This window comes from Tympanuchus pallidicinctus, unplaced genomic scaffold (assembly GCF_026119805.1).
Source record: "Tympanuchus pallidicinctus isolate F22 unplaced genomic scaffold, pur_lepc_1.0 scaffold5, whole genome shotgun sequence".
Classification (NCBI taxonomy): domain Eukaryota; kingdom Metazoa; phylum Chordata; class Aves; order Galliformes; family Phasianidae; genus Tympanuchus; species Tympanuchus pallidicinctus.
The window spans coordinates 44523164-44540093 of record NW_026294769.1 but is presented as its reverse complement, the minus strand read 5'-3'; the positions used below and the strand labels follow the sequence as shown (position 1 = coordinate 44540093).

At 37.4% G+C, this 16930-nt stretch overlaps 1 protein-coding gene across 1 annotated transcript; it reads left to right on the top strand.

Annotated features, from left to right (window-relative positions):
* The first annotated feature begins 1776 nt into the window (after nt 1-1776).
* LACTB2 (lactamase beta 2) lies at nt 1777-15375 on the top strand. Its single transcript, XM_052704930.1, has 7 exons — nt 1777-1960; nt 2328-2491; nt 3745-3871; nt 5488-5666; nt 9508-9656; nt 11158-11239; nt 13958-15375. The coding sequence occupies exons 1-7, from the start codon at nt 1839-1841 to the stop codon at nt 13999-14001; spliced, it is 867 nt and encodes a 288-aa protein (XP_052560890.1). The 5' UTR covers nt 1777-1838; the 3' UTR covers nt 14002-15375.
* Nucleotides 15376-16930: the final 1555 nt, after the last annotated feature.

Below are 16930 nucleotides of genomic sequence, written 5' to 3'. Positions count from 1 at the left end.
CGTTTTCAGAATAGGAAACCAGTGGAACACCCACATTTGATTAGATAGTACTTTTGCTTAATGGCAGAGCAACTGAACTTCACTTAGGAAATGAAAATGGGTTGAATGTACCAGCAAATGGGTATATATGGGTGCTACAAAGTCAACATAATTGAGTATCTCATGAGTAAATTCAGATTTAGTCACATGTCCTTATAAAACAAGACTGGGAAATTATATGGGAAGATATTGAGATATTGAAATATTGAAATATTGTATATAGTGTGTCTTCCTTATTCCAGTAGCACACATGCACACAAAAATGCCTATTTCTTTCCACAGAAAATATATTTTTTTGATATCAGTGCATCATGCTTCCATGAGTTTGAAGAAGAAAAAAGAGAGTAAACAATGTTTTGATAGGAATAATTCAAATGAATAATGGAGATTGGCTTGAAGATCTAAACATAGGGTTGTCCAGTATCTGCACTGTGGTCCAATTGCTGTCTGTTGCTTTTTTGATGCCTAGCAATTAACAACTGCTATTAAAGTCCATGCCCAGGAGTAGGCTTTTTGAATTGCTGCATACAGAGACCTGCACAACATGCTGCTAGGAAGCATCTTGTACATCACAGAACAGATTGTTTTGCTGAATGAGGGACTGAAAATAATTCATACTGTTTGAACAGCTGAAGGGCTGGTTAGCACTTTAAGTGCACTAACATGCAGCTAAATTAGCACTGTTGAAACAGCATAGAGGCAAGCATGCTGTTGGCACCTGAAAAGCAAAGACACAGTGCTGCTGTCTGACCTGGCAGCTGACAACATTGTTTGTTCTCTAACCTTGGAGGCCAGCTGGAAGAGGTGAGTTGCGTACTGACACCAACAAGTAGAACAAGGTCAGGCAGGTAACCAGGTCTACCTTGGAGCTGCCTCCCTGCCAGCTGACATCCTCTGCCTCGCCACTGCCCAGCAAGCTAAATATATCAGATGGATCTGCAGCAGAATGAGAGCTTGAAATGGGAAGAGAGACATTGCAGAGGAGCGGGGAACACCAGTCTATCATAGATGGAAACGTGTAGACCTTTATTACATGTGAACTCTCCAGTAACTCATTTCCTTGTATATGTAGCATATATCACTTGCTGTGAAAGTCTGTAGTTTAGTTTTTCAGTTCCAAGACACACTGCATTGTTTGTATCTTACAAGCCTTCTGGAAGCATGCCTCTCAAGACTCTATCTGGGGATACGTGCCCCATCAGAAAGGGGAATATGGCCTGCAAATCTGACTATGCAAACCCTCTAAGACAGCCTCAGATTGTGCATATTTTCATATGATGAGCATTTAAAATTTTAAGTAAAAAAAAAAGAAAAAGAAAAAAGCTACCACAGAACACTTTTCTGTCTTGTATCTCTATTACTACTTCTAAAATTGCATTTATTTCATAACATTGCTTAACTATAAGAGTTAACTTACAACTCTTAGGCTGTATGTAATACATAAGATCCTTTATATGTATAAACAATGAGACTAATGCAGACTTTGAGCTGCAATACCGCTGAAGTTGCCTACAACGTGGTACTGCCTGCTTTAATTTCAAATAATCGCATTTTTCCTCCTTTTGCAGGCTCTTTAAGGAGGGAGGCTGCCTGCTGCAACGTCTCTAAGAACGCCAGCAGAAAGGCGACCGCCAGAGGCTCACATGGACGTTCCCTCGGAGTGCGGCGGCGCCGCCCCGCAGCGCACAAGGGCCCTCGGGGGAGGAGCGGAACCGGGGGGCGGTGCGAGGCGGAGCGCCGCTTCCGCCTTCCCGCGGGCTGTCCGGTGGTGGCGGCGGCGGGAAGGCCGAGCGGTGGAGATGGCGTCGCTGCTGCCGCGTATCGAACGGCTCTCGTCGCGCGTGGTGCGGGTGCTGGGCTGCAACCCTGGGCCTATGACTCTGCAGGGCACCAACACCTATCTGGTGGGCACCGGGCTCAGGTAGCGGCCCGGCGGCGAAGCTCGACGCAGCGCGGGGCTGGGCGGTGTGAGTGTAATAACAAGCCGGGTCGGACTGCCCGAGCTGTGGTGCAGCCCATGGGAAGGGTGGTGGAGCCGAGGCCGTGCTGTGTCGGTGGTGGAAGTAAACTGTGATCGTGTGTAAGGACTGAGGGTTGAAAACTGTGTTGCTTCTAATGACCAAAAAGCTGAAACAGTAGTGAAGTTTAGCTGGGGATAGCTACTGTTGCCTCAGTAACTGCAGTGCTGTGGTTGCTTTTTTTCCTTTATTTTTAGACATTGTTTAACTCACACAAGGGCTCTAAACTCTGTGGTTGTTTGTTTTCTTTTTTTCTTTGCCCACGTGTAGAAGAATCCTCATTGACACAGGCGAGCCAGCTATTCCTGAGTATATTGGCTGCTTGAAGCAGGCCCTGTCCGAGTTCAACATCTCAATTCAAGAGATCTTGGTGACACACTGGCATCGTGATCATACCGGTGGAATACCTGACATCTGCACAAACATCCCGAATGGTAGGCCTCAACTTTCAGTTCTTGTTGCAAGATATGTGGCAAGAAGTAACTTATAACGACTTATTCTTTGTACAACAATTGGAATAATCTTTTGCGATCTCCACATAATCCACATGCAACTTCACTGTACCACTATAATGTGTAGAGTGAGACAATTAATAATCTGAATTTCATAATTACAGTACTGTATTTTTCTTCAATACCTGCGTGTAACTTCACGAAGAATTTTTCTTACAAGTGAATAATGAGCAATTTGCATGTTATCAAAAGACATGAGAATAACACAGCGCTTTTTCCATTCTGCATCGACAGTTGTGACAAACTGACTGTTATTTTTACTTGTGTAAAAAGCAATAAATAATCTCTTTTTTTTTTAAAAAAAAAAAAAGAACATGCTTAACATTGAGACTTCATACTGTAGACCATGGCAAACTTTTAGGCCTCAAATCATGAGAAGAAGGTAGGGATGTTATTTATGATAAATTCTAATGTCAAGTTCATATTCTGTAGTGATAGCTGAGAAGTTATCAATAGAACAGAGTAAGCAATGTAGATAATGCAGCTCATCTTAGCTTCAGTGGACTTTGTCACAGTCTTTATCAGATCTTGTTGAGTTGCCAGATGCATATCTTCAAAAAAGCTCTGGCAATACTGAAACCAGCATGGATGTCTTAGTGAGAATCTTACTAACTCCTTAAAGTTTAAGACTTGCAAGGGGTATAAGTGCCTAATTTTGGGATTGCATGCTGTCTGTAGGCAAGGCGATCAAAGCATGCGCAATTTAGAATGAAAGATGTTGAGGGAGGTTTCATGTCAAACCATTTAGTGTTAGATAAATGTTGCATAGTGCTTCTGTGAATCATGATGTTGGACTCGAATGCTATTTTACACACTTATCTTTTTGCTCTTGATGAGTCAGTAAGGAACAACATTTTCAAAATGTAATGATTATTGGAATTCTGCTTATACATAGTTATGTATTAATTTCACTCTTGCTTTTTACTCTTCAAAATTGCTGCTGGTACAGAGTATGGTATATAAAATTCAGAGCCTTCACTACTCGGTGTTTCTGGCTCTATAAGAAAGTTATTTTATAAGCATAAAATTACTGGTTACCATTGTTTACCTGAAGATTTGCTATCAGACAGTGTAATAATTTATAGTACATCTACAAAAAGCATAAGTAATTCTGTAGTATTAGCTTTGTTAGTGACAAAATATGAATCATTATTTTCTTTGCTTTCTTTAAATAGACTCTGAATATCGCATCTGTAAGCTTCCTCGTGTCCCTCACTGTGAAGAAATAATAGGAGATGGAGGATATAAATATTTATATCTTAAAGATGGGGATGTGATACAGACAGAGGGAGCCACACTCAGGTAAGCAGTGATTTCTGCAGCTTTGTTTGATCATTTGTTTCTTCAGAAATCTGGTGCGTATATGTAATACATACAATCCAATGTCTGACCCTGCCAACATTTACCCAAGTAGACTTCCTGTCATGACTCAGCAGGGTGTGTTTATGCAAAAAAGTTGTTCTTATGAGGAATCAGCCTTTAGTCTTTGGCCTCACCACAGAAATGCTTTCCTTGAGAAATATTTCCTGAGGGAAGAACCACACAGGATTTTATGTAACTTGTCTTTACTCTTAGATACATAGTTATTATGTATAGTTGATACTTTGGTGATGTTTATGATGATCTCTGTGAACATAATAAAATGCTTCTAAAGGAAACATTGCAACATTAAGTATTTAGCATTAAATTGTTAAATTCTGATTTGATTCCAAACAAATCTGAAGGTGGTACGTTTTGAAGTATGCAGTTATGCAACCAACCTTTATACTTGGTTAAGAGCATGTAATCTCTACTAGCTAAGGATACTCATAGATGCCCTCCCTGGTGGTTCTAAAGCAACAATGTCAGCACATTTCATTTCTGGTTAGCAACTTTAAATTTTTCAAGGATGCCAATCCGTGTTAGTTTCATTCATGTTTGGTTTTTTTGCATATTAGTATTGAAACTTCCTGGTGAAACTCCATTAGGAAAGCCTTTCACCTGATTTTCTGTTGCCTCAGCAGGGTGATGACTCACCTGCTTTCCACAGCACTTGGTATTCCAGAATTGAGAGCCTTTGCATCAGTGCTGTGCTTCTGGCCCTCTGCTGAAGTGTCTGGGGCTGTTTAGCATTAGGTTATATGCCATGTTTGGCACCAGCTCTGTGCATCCCATTGACAAGTAAATTCTGTTGAATTAAAGCACTGATGCTGGTCTGAGCTTGAGTCAGAGGATTTCTGCCTTTCAAAAACTGTAGTGCAGCTCCTTAGCAGCTCTGATTACTATATATTTGTCTTTTAATTTTCTTTTAACACAGTACTTCACTAAGCTGTGGTATCTTAAATCCATACCTTACAGATGTTTCATGACCTGCACATAAAAGAGCTAAAAGACCACCAGTCCTTGCATTTTACATTTCTGCCCACTGTGTCATGGGGCCTTCAGGGTAAACTAAACACGGGAATGCAGAATGTTATTTGTGTTATGTCTGTTAATGTACAAGGAATTTCTCAGAGAATCAGCAACTTTTTTTGCCTTTTTTTTTGCCAGGTGCAATGTGTATGTCAGGAGCTTTTCAATCTGAGAACAAATTGTCTTTTTTTTCTTTCTTAAACCCTCTACAACAGAAGTTTTACATGACTAACTAGCTGCACTAATGCACTGCCTCTGTGATGTGACTAAGACAAAGAACGTTATAGATGGTCATCTGTGTTCTCTATTTGGTATAAGAGAATGGACTAAGATTAAACAAAATAACATTGTGTTTACACTGACACTTCAGAAATTCCCAGTAGAATACCTTTTGTGATTCTTCCTGTAGGTTCCTTTAGGAAGGTATGATTTTATCACTGTTGTTTTAGGCATCTGGGAAATGAAGGTAGTTCTGTATGACTGCTGAATGAAAGTCTTAAACTTTTTTGTTGTTTTTCTTTAAACAGAGTTTTATATACACCCGGGCACACTGATGATCATATGTCTTTACATCTAGAAGAAGAAAATGCTATATTTTCTGGTGACTGTATTTTAGGGGAAGGAACAACAGTAATTGAAGACCTGTATGATTACATGAAAAGTTTGAAAATGTTATTACAAATGAAACCAGATTTAATATATCCAGGTTAGTGGTTCTGTTTTGATTATTTATATATTTTTAAAATATATATATATATATATATATTTTTTTTTTTTTTTTTACTGTATCAACTCTTACAGTCAAAGATCATTATTAATGTAACAATTCATGTTCAATATTGAATGTATGCCTGGTGCTAAACTGAGTTAATGGCTTGGACATCTGTGACACTTAAAAATCTCTCCGTGACAAATAATTTTCTTTCCTGTGATTTCTTCCTTTGAGGGTGATTCTTGTTCTTTCTGCGTTAAAAGCATACAGAAGCCAGAATTGTTGACTGCTGCAATCGTATAAGAAGTTGGCTTTTATTTCATTAACCAATCTATCACCAGTGTTACCCTAGAAGAATAAAATAGTTCTTCTTTTGGTCCTCTGCAGCCCATGTGCTCAGTCACTATGCAGTGTGTTTTGAGAGAGGAGTTTGTCCTTTGCAACAGTTTAATCACAAATTCATCTTGGAAGGCTGCAGAACTGTCAAATGGTTATGTTAGTTAATGACTGAGCTTAATAGGAACAGGATCCAACAAGTCCAAACATCATGCTCTAAAAATAAACTGCTGATTGATTCAGTCTAAAACTCTGCTTTTCATTTTTTCCCTCTTATTCCCAAGGTTTGGGGAAGATGTGTTTATTTTTTGTATAAACTACGTGTTTATTTCTATTTGAGAAGAATGGGTTTAACCTCCTCACTTTCTTCCTCAGTTACATCTCAGGAATTTCTCTGGCCTTTCCTGTTTCATCTTTTTCAGCTAGTTGGAGGGACTTTCTACACTCTCATTTCTGTCTACGTCCATTAACTATGTTTAGCCTACATAGCCAAATCTCTTCTGTGTGTTTTAATACAGATATAGTAGATATTTAAGATCTAAGATCATAAACTGCTTAGATCTATTTTTTTTTTTAAAGTGCAATTTAAGAAAAATATTATTCTATGTATTCCATGGATGTGGAGGCTGACACAAACATAAATAGTGCTTGTAGTAATTGACTAAACTAGTGGTAAAACTAAGAATATTTGAGATACTGATATATTATTGATATATTGATCAATTAAATGTTCTACTTTTTTTCTTTTTTTAAACCTGCAAAGCACAATCTGTTCCTCTAATTGAATTTCTGTCTTCCAAAAAGCCCACATATGCCAATTTGTGTTTGGTTTATTACTTCTATCTGCTGTGTCTCACTCTCTCCTTCATCATTATTTATCTAGATTACACATTCACCAAGGGTGAACGTTTGTCCCACTTATCCGTAACCGTTTGCAACGCTGCTGTGAATGTGCTCATGCTCTGCTTGCAATTAGGAAGACAGTAGGATATTACTCATTTTCACTGATGGGTAGCTAGGTGTTGATATGATTTATAACTTTGTTTCTTTATCCACACATCATAAAATGGATGTGCAATAGTGTAAAAGATAGTTATTGCCTAGCCAAAATAACTGTTTATGTTATTGCTATGTACTATAGTAAAAACCGTAGCAGAAGATAGTTTGTTTTACTGTCGCATTGGAATGACTCCGGGCAAAGTTCTCATTGCAGTATTTTGCTGCTCGTGGTTGGTGAGAATCCTCGGGAGCAGAAAAGGACCTTTTGGCCAGCAGAGGGCGCCCTATCCTGTAATAATAAACTGCTACTTGGCGGCATAGAAGAAATGGCACAGTAGATAGAAATCTGTGCAAGACTTCAGGAGCCAATTCTTTTCTTTTAGTTTTATCTTTCTTGCTTCCATTTCTCATGGATGAAACAAGAGAACCTATATTACTTTACAGGATGCTATAAGAATAAATGTGTGATCACCTGGGATATACAGAGGTCTTAAATATGAAGCTGTCTGACATAATGTCTAAGTTATTTTTGAAAAGATAGTTATATTTTAAGATATCTTCTTCAAATACTCAGAAATACTTTAAATTTATGTAGATGTTAATTTTTCAGTGAGGTTAATTATGTTGCTATCCCTGAAAATTGCAGGTGTGAAAGATCCACACCTAAATTCAGTTCCAAGCTTTATGACATTTAGTACTCAAGTACTTAAAGTACTTGAGTACTTTATTGTGCCTGCTGTCTTTTTGAGAATGTAAGTGGACAGTTGATATTATGGTCCTTGCTCTGTATTTTAGTGGTTTTCTAAGTTGAATTTTTTTTAATGAATGACAACGTGTTTACAGGGGCTACTGTTATATTTATAGCTCCTTTTGTAAGGAAGAATAAATTCAGATGAAATATAATTAAAATCATGAAAAATAAGTGCATGTGTGACAGTACATTTTTATATTGGCCTTAACATGGAGCACCACTCCTATGAGGAAGAACTGGGTTTGTTTAGCTTGGAGAAAAGAAGGCTCCAGGGAGGCCTCATTGTGGCTTTCCAGTACTTGATATGTTTGGAGGAGGAACGGCTGTTTACGAGGGTGGATAGTGATAGGGAGGACAAGGGGGAATGGTTTTAAACTGAGACAGGGGAGGTTTAGGTTGATATTAGGAGGAAGTTTTTCACACAGAGGGTGGCGACGCACTGGAACAGGTTGCCCAAGGAGGCTGTGGATGCCCCATCCCTGGAGGCATTCAAGGCCAGGCTGGATGTGGCTCTGGGCAGCCTGAGCTGGTGGTTGGTGACCCTGTACATAACAGGGGGTTGAAACTAAATAATCATTGTGCTCCTTTTCAACCCAGGCCATTCTATGATTCTATGATATCTTTTATTGATAATTTTTTACTTGAAGTCTGTTGAAGTGAGTGTACAAGTTAAGAAACTTTTGACTCGTGGTAAAGCATAGATTTCTTTGACGCTTTTTTTTTATTTCACAGGTATTCAGATTATAGAAAAAGAGCAAATAATTTTTCATAAGGTGCCTGTTTTCAGGTGAAATAAGCCATAATTTAAACTACCTGAAAGCTAAAAACTTACTTGGTCAGTCAACCAAGAACTACGAGTAGAGAATATGATGACTTTTCAGAAACAGCCCAAGAGCATCAAAGAAAACTGATTGGGATGGTAACCAGTAACTTTTAAACTTAAACTTTTAAAACTTAAAGGAAAGATAATTTTAGTTCTAAAGAAAAGTTTTATTTTATTTAAAAAATGAGTTTAAACTGGCAGAACCAGAAGCTGATGCTGCTGCTTTAGATGATGCATGCAAGTAAAGATATAAGAAACCTTGCTATAAGGAGCACATTACAGATATTAACGCAGCACTGTGTATGAGTGAGTTCTGAAGATATGTCATGGAAAATGTATCTCTTGCAGCTTAACTTACTTCACCTCTGTGTTTGCTGGTGTTTGTTACAGGAATGGTAGTACAATACGTGAGTCTTTGCCTCAATCATTACTTTATAGAGACCAGTTTCAATCTAAATCAATACCGATATCCTCTGCGGAGGGTGAGACAAGCAGATGTAATATAATAATCTCTCATCTTTCAAATCTGTTCAGTAGCAAACTCTTTTTTCTTGCATTAAGCAGTATAAAGTAGTTTGTTTTTTGGTTTTTTTTTTTTATCTTATCAGAAGCATTCCCTTTGCACATTCAGACTTCTGAGATCTCCTAATTCTCCTCTTCCATCTAAATCCTATTGAAGTGCAGACTATGATGAAGGCATTCAAACTTAATTTCAATCCCTTTATAAGAAAAAAAAAATGTGAAGCGTGAAGAGCATCTTGTAGTTTTGCACCAGGGATGCTCAGAGTGATACATACAGGTGCTGTTCCTCTTATACAGTTCTTAAAGCCTACCAAAGTCTATATATAAGAACGAGTCAGTTATTCTGTAGCATACTTAAATCCAAATGTAAGTAACAGCACTCTGGTGCATGTGTTTCAATTTAGGCCATGGCCCAGTGGTCCGTGATGCAAATGCTAGAATTCAAGGATACATTTCTCACCGAAATGCACGTGAAGAGCAAATTCTGAATGTTTTCAAGAAGAATGCTGGAAAATCATATACATCTTCAGAGCTTCTGAAGATAGTGTACAAGGTAATTACTGATGGAAGTCTTTTAGCTTTAACTAAAGAAAATTGAGAGTATGTTCCTAAAATTGTACATAGCAGCCTAAATGTGTGATTGAAGATCATGGTGGCTTTAAAAAAAGAAGGGAAAAAAAAAAAAAAAGATTGAAAGATTTCTGCCTGTTCAAAATGTGTATTTTAAATAGCATTGTTTAAGCACTGCATTGGATTGGATTGGAGCTCAGATGATCCTTGCAAATTTCTTATTCCACTACATAGCCTTAAGCTTGGTTTCATAGGACCAAGCTAAAATACAGCTGTAGTGCTTGGTTGTAAGTGCAAAGTGTGGGATTACTGTTAATTGTTGACCTGTCTTCGTTCATCGGTCTGCAGTTTTGCAGAGATAGGTATTGCACTCAGAAGTCAGGTAGCTCGTGTGTGTCATTAGACAAGCATCCCTACTTCATTCCTCATGTAACCTCAGTAATTTGTGCATGTGAAGTGGGAGTTATTGCATTTAGCAAATAGAAAGAGATGCAAACATTAAAGAAATGCAACTTTAGCTTCAGAGGAAGATATCATAATTGTCAATGGCTGTAGTATGTGAAGAGGTCTGTCGCAGCTTCACAACTATTTTTTTCATGGTTCTACTAAGCCCCAGTTTCCAAAGGAGAAAATGCAAGTCACACTGAATATTTTGCATTGCTGATGTACTATTATCTGTGGCTATTTACTTCTTGCACTTTGTAAGTGTAGAGCCATCTTTATGCTTCTGTAAATCACAAACCATTTTTCCTGTCACTATGCTATAAGAGTTTTTTTCCAGTACTACTAAAGCTTTAAAACAAAAAGTGTATTTTTCTCAAAGCTTTTTAGAGATTCACAATTTATTGAGCCAATTTTCTAGAGAGTTTCTTCCTTTCTTCAGATCTTGGAGAAGAATTTTTTTAATTTTCTATAAGAAAGCTTTATATATATGAAGATAATGCAGAAGAAGGGGATTTTGAAAAATATTATCATCATTGGTTATAATATTATACTTTATCAGTGTGAAATTTTAAGATATTTTGTCCTCCTGAAGTTGTATTTTTAAATTGCTTACACATTTATGGATGCTAGTTGTTAAAGAATATTAAAATCCATGCAAATATTGTCAAAAAAATAAGTAATCAGTATCTGTGGAGAAATGCATCTTTGATTTTTGTCATCGAAACTTGTGGAAAAATGCTTAGCTGTATTGACAACCCAGTGTAGACCAAGCTCAGAAGAATGCAGTCTTAGAGTTGGCCAAAGCTTAAATTACGAAAGTGTGTGGTGCAAAAAGTGGGCACAGTAATCAGAAATGTGGTATAGTCTGCAGTTTAAATGGTTTGAAGTTAATTTAATCATTTCAGGTTTTAATCACTGTATAGCTAAATGCGCAAGACAGTAATGAGAAGAGGAAAAACTATATTAATAAACAATATCAATGTACTAAATATATATTTGGGAGATACTTAATACAAAACATACGTTTGTGTTCCCATTAGGACATTCCTGAAAATTTACTTCTAGCAGCAGAAAACAACCTCATAGTCCACTTGAAGAAGTTGGAAAAGGAAGGAAAAGTGTGTAAGTTGGGGATGGTGGGATGTAAAGGTAGTCATTTCCATTTTGTTTTTCTGTGTAGATGATCAGGGGACAGGAGCACCTCCCCTATGAAGACAGGCTGAGGGAGCTGGGCTTGTTCAGCCTGGAGAAGAGAAGGCTGCGGGGTGACCTCATTGCAGCCTTTCAGTACCTAAAGGGAGCCTACAAACAGGAGGGGAGTCAACTCTTTGAGAGGGTAGATAACAGCAGGACAAGGGGAAATGGTTTTAAGTTGAAGGAAGATTTAGGTTGGATGTTAGGGGGAAGTTCTTCACAGGAAGAGTGGTGAGGTGCTGGTACAGGCTGCCCAGAGAGGCTGTGGATGCCCCGTCCCTGGAGGTGTTCAAGGCCAGGTTGGATGGGGCCCTGGGCAGCCTGGTCTGGTATTGAATGTGGAGGTTGGTGGCCCTGCCTGATGCGGGAGAGTTAGAGCTTCATGATCCTTGGGGTCCCTTCATTTTGTGCACTGTGCATGTTGTCTATGTGTGTTCTGGGGGTGGTTAAAATCGGTTAGAGTTACTTTTTTCTGATTAGCATTCTGATTAACTTAAGCAGAGCAACTATATTTAATTTATTATTTCTACACTGTTGCCTTTACATTAGTGAACAAAATGAAGTATTTTATTTCGGTAATGGCAGGAGCAATTGGAAGCGCTTTCATCTATGAGCTGAGGAAAATATTTGTTTCTGTACATTACATAAGTACACTCACACACACTGTACATTAGATTAGTACACATCTGCAATTAAGCAATTACATGAACAATTTTATCTGTTCAAAATTGCTTACATTGGTAAATGACGACAGTGTGAAGTTGGTGCCTTTTTTTCCGCTGGTGCCTTTTTTCCATCGTCCTGTTTATTTTAATAATTAATCATCTGGTAGGCTCAGCACTGATTGAAAAACTGAGAACAAATTTCTGTTATTATTATGACATGATATTCGTTCCAAGAAAAAGGACTAGAATCATGCAAACAGTTGTTTTTATTAAAGTTCAAATACAGTATCTTCATGCGTACTTCATTCGGAATGCCCTGTAAGCTCACTGACTGGCACTGCACCAACTTCTAAATCTGATTTCAGTTCTTGGTTGTTGACGCAGCTTACTGAGCACAAACCTGCACGTTTCTCCAACCTGGCTACGCAGAGTTCCTCCAGGGTATCCAATGCTGTTGACTGAAATTATCTCTTCCCTTTTACTGCTGGAGTAGCTCAAGCAACAGCATTTTATGTTTAGACAAAGTAGTGGGTAAATTAACTTTCTCTTCAGCAGTAGAATTGCAGCCTTTCATACAGTAGGCTGTGTGTATGTATCATAAATGCTGAGGAATTAATTTCTCAAAGTTGCTTCCATCTTTTAAGCCGGTTTTGTTCAGAACAACATTCCGTGTTTAGTGGACACCATTTTCCTCAGAAAGGTGCTTACCTCTGAAGGTTGAAGATACAGTAGATCAGGAGCTTCAGTCAGATACCTGTTCACAAAGTAGCTTCTGCTTGAAGACATTAGAGAGTTGTAGTAACTAGAAGATAACTGAGTAGAATAATTTTTATGATTCTTTTACATGATTTTGCTGCCTTCTCTTGCTTTCTGAGGAGCACAAGAAGTGCCTTTTAAAGGTCTTAGATTTGGTTTGGTTTTTGGTTTTTGATCTTCATTTCATGCTCACAGACAAGGAAGAAAGCCATCTCATCAGAAAACTTGAGGCATCTGTGTGCTGACCTCTAAAAAATAGCCTAAAAAATAGCTGCTAACTTTTTCAGTACGAGCTTAGACCTGGACCTGTGATACACACTTAACATCATGTAACCATTGCTGATTTTTCAGTTCAAATTAAGCACATCTGTTAAGGAAAATTGATTGGTTCTTAATGAGTAGCATACAAATGCTTGCATACTCACTTTACATGTAGTCTTACAGTATTTCAGATTTTGTCATTGTGATGGAAAACAGCAGCATGGCTACAGCTCCTAATTTTCACAAAATATTATCTCAAAGAAACGTGTTGTCGGTGTTGGTAACGAATAAGACAGGCATATTCCACTGTTACTGGAGAGCTGCTCCATGCAGATTATGGCCATACGCTTCCTGCCACTGTTGTTAATTTACCACTTCATCCTAGGGATTGCAGTGTATATGGGTACATAATTTTTATAGCTCCAATTAGGAGTGATAATGGCTTTTACTCATTTGTTTTTCTCACTTTGGACAGAAAAACAATGCCTTGCATACAGGAGCATTGCACGACACATACATGTAAACTCTGCCATATTTGGAAAATTGTCATTGTTTCAAGTTCTTTAAAAACAGTTGAAGAGATAAAAAATAATTTAACTGCTATAAATTTAGCAGCACACTTCTCAAGTTCATAAATGTCACAAAATGCAACAAGTGTTCCTCAACTTCAAATTTATTACTGTCTAGCAATTTTGATATCCTGAACATTAAATAACTGCAGGATTATTAAACCTTTTTTTTTTTTTTTTTAATATCACTAGGACTTACATTGTGAAACAGTCAGTGTTTATCAGTTTCCACTAAAATTCAGCACTGGCCTGCAGGAAAGCATTTTAATAGCCAACCTGATGATCTTCAAAATGCCATATAAAGACATGCAGAATTTGCAGATTGAGATAGTCTATTGTTATATGTAGCATCTAAGTGTTAGCTTGTGACTAATTTGGACTCCTTATCTTAACAGTACGTGATGCATCTCTCAGCTTCAGATGGAGAAACAATCTGTAGCTTACACAAGATTGCTCGAGAGCATTTTCAGTCTGCATGGTTGCTGCGTGAAAGAAGAGAATGATGAGCTCGGAGGATATGTGAAGTAAAAGTCTTTCATTTGTTTTTTAGGTTCTAACAATTTAAAAGTGATGTTTATTAAACAACAAATTGGAGATTGTATAAACAAATCTGTAGTAAAAAGAACAAAGATCAGATACTTCAGCTGCTTCTGTTGTGCTTTTCAAAAAGTGATTCTGATGGTAACTTCTCTGTAAATTCTAAAAACAACCAATTTTTGCTAGCAAGTGGAAATACTGTTTTTCATATTCTTTTCCATAATGTAACTGTCTGTGCACGTTTTTGTTGGCAGTATGTTTTAACTGAGAGTACTTCCAGATATATCTGTTTGCTCATGGAAACATCATTTCTGTGAAATTTAAAGGATCATTAATTTCACCTAATTAATGTCAAAACACACACAGCATTAAGACAGACTTTAATTCTATATCTTCTAAGTTTCTGCAAGAATGTGTTTAAAAAGCTACTTAAATCAAAATATATATTGTAAACAATATGAGGTTATGTTTTTCTACCACTTTATAACAAGCTTAGAATTGTGTTATTAACACCATTTAAAGAACAAATATCTTAACTAAAGGTTGTATTTGGTTATAAGGTACTGAGTAGTTGTAGAAAAATGTTTGCAGATGAATTCAAACTTTAGTTTTCTGTGTAGCTTTCAGAGTAATATATAAATGTTTGTATTATATTGTGCATTTAACATATGTTTTTGGTTCACTTTTCTAATGCTGGTCCAACCTTAAAGAGATGTTTAAAGGTACTAAAGACAGATGTATGTTCTTGAAAATCCTTGAGAACCTTTCAAGTTCCTCCTGTATCTTCATTTGTGGAACATGTGTATGTTTGGGTGTTTTTAGTAGGCACAGCTTAATAGTTATCAGTATCTGATGAAGTTGATAACATTTGTTCATAACGATGGCTTTTTGCTTCAGGAGAAGAGAAATTTAAGTGAAATGGTACAGTTTTGTCATGGTGGGAAGCCTGAGAACCTAAAACACAGTAGGGTTTAGTATGAAGTGATGATGTCTCATTACCTTCCAAGCTAAAGAAAGCTACTGGCATCCCAAATGTCACTGCACCATTTTCTTCTGTTTGACTGTGTTTATGGAAAATTCTTCAGAACTGAGTTAAATTGCAGATAGTAAAGAAAGAGATGTGATGCAAAGAACTACATTACATATTCCATGCTGTGATGCAGCTGACGTCTAAAGCTCATGAGAGGTGAGGGAAATAGCAGTTTGACCAGACTTGAGTTGTTTCGTGATATAGATGGTGCCTGAAATATTAAAAGCAGAGGTTGCTTTACTAAGACCTATACTTGCATCTGTGACATTGCACAAGTCATAAGATTCCTTGCTATGAGATTTTAGGTTTGTTTAATAATCCATGCCTGTATAAAAACGAGGATCATCCTGTTTCCAACCCCTGCCCTTGAATTCATTAGTCTGTGCAGAATCTATTTAGGACTGAGAGTGAAAACAGGAGAAGGGGCAATTTCTGTCTCATCAAGATGGAAGGGCAAATGTTGTTCAGTGCACTAACTTTGTAAACAGCTGGGGACAGAAGGAGCACTAAATTGGGTAGTTTTAATATGCTGTCCTGAGATGAAACACACAGAAATGTAGGTTATTAGGTTTAAGAACTAGGAAATAATTTTGACAGTAGGTATAACATTTTCAAGTTTCCCATTCTGCTTCTTGCAAAGTTTATATTTCTTAAGAAATATCTTTCTTGAGATATGTTTTTAAGTATAAATGATGATTGAAAGGTTCCCAAATTGGAAGGGCATTGTTCTGTCTGTATCTGTTGCATCAGGTGCAGTAATATTGTTACTGCTAAATCCTCCACAATCTTCCAACCTGAAATAGATTTCAGACTTCCTTCCTAAGATCATTTTGAAGCGTAGTCTTTCAATGTCTGGAAAGCTGGGACAAAATCTGGCAAACATAGACCAACAGCCCATTGGCAAGTAGTAAGACTGAGGACTGACAGGTATTTCAGATCATAACACTTTGCCTAAAGCGCCGTAAGAAACATCACGTGGCAGAAGAGAGGTCTCCAACAATAGGAATATGTGGAAAACACTCGGATGAGGCAATGGGTTGCTTTATTTTCCATGTCAGTGTAGTGGTTTGTATTGATAAACACAAAAAGCCAGTTAAAACCAAGAAGATCTCTGTGCCTGTAAAGGAAGACAGTAGCCATCCGCTGGGGGCATTTGCTGATTATTGCTTGAAAAATAGGATGTCCCATCCCAGGTAGTTAAATCCCATTCCCTAAGTTCAGTGGACTTGTTTTCTTTTAATAAATAAATTCAAGACTACTTTGAAAAAAGAATTTTTTTTATTTTTTATCCTAATTCAGTGTACTTCACTTCTGCATTATATTATATTACATCTGTAACTACGTGGAATGCACCTGAATGCAACTTTCACATCATCATTTTTGAAATAATGTTCTTTACAAAATATATGGCCAAGAGATGGAGGGATTCCTGGGATTGAAAAGAAATATATTAGTATTGAAACAGGAACGCTTGTTCAGTTTGAACTACTTTTATATATTAAAAAAAAAAAAAGGAGGAAAAAAATACAATAGTTTATTCTAAGTATCCCAGACCATCTCCAATTACTGAGTATTCCTGTCTCCATGACTTAATAAACTTTTGCAGAGCTTCTGAGCATCTTCACAGATTTTGTTTAGAGTAGCTCTGGTTCTGGAAAGACCTGATTTAATGCTTGAGCCTGAACATAAATCTAGTTTATATTGGCAGGTGTCATTCAGAAAGCTGGTCATGGCCTGGATGTGGTGTGCACTCTGCTCTGGCAAGCCAGAACCCACCCTCACAATACTCAGCTTCAGCCAT

Bases quoted from the DNA above. Each gene is read 5' to 3' on its own strand.
- LACTB2 (XM_052704930.1), top strand. From the start codon at position 1,839: ATGGCGTCGCTGCTGCCGCGTATCGAACGGCTCTCGTCGCGCGTGGTG. The intron at 9,657-11,157 runs GTAATTACTGAT...TGTTCCCATTAG, and splicing joins TTCTGAAGATAGTGTACAAG to GACATTCCTGAAAATTTACT. The intron at 11,240-13,957 runs GTAAGTTGGGGA...TTATCTTAACAG, and splicing joins GGAAAAGGAAGGAAAAGTGT to TACGTGATGCATCTCTCAGC.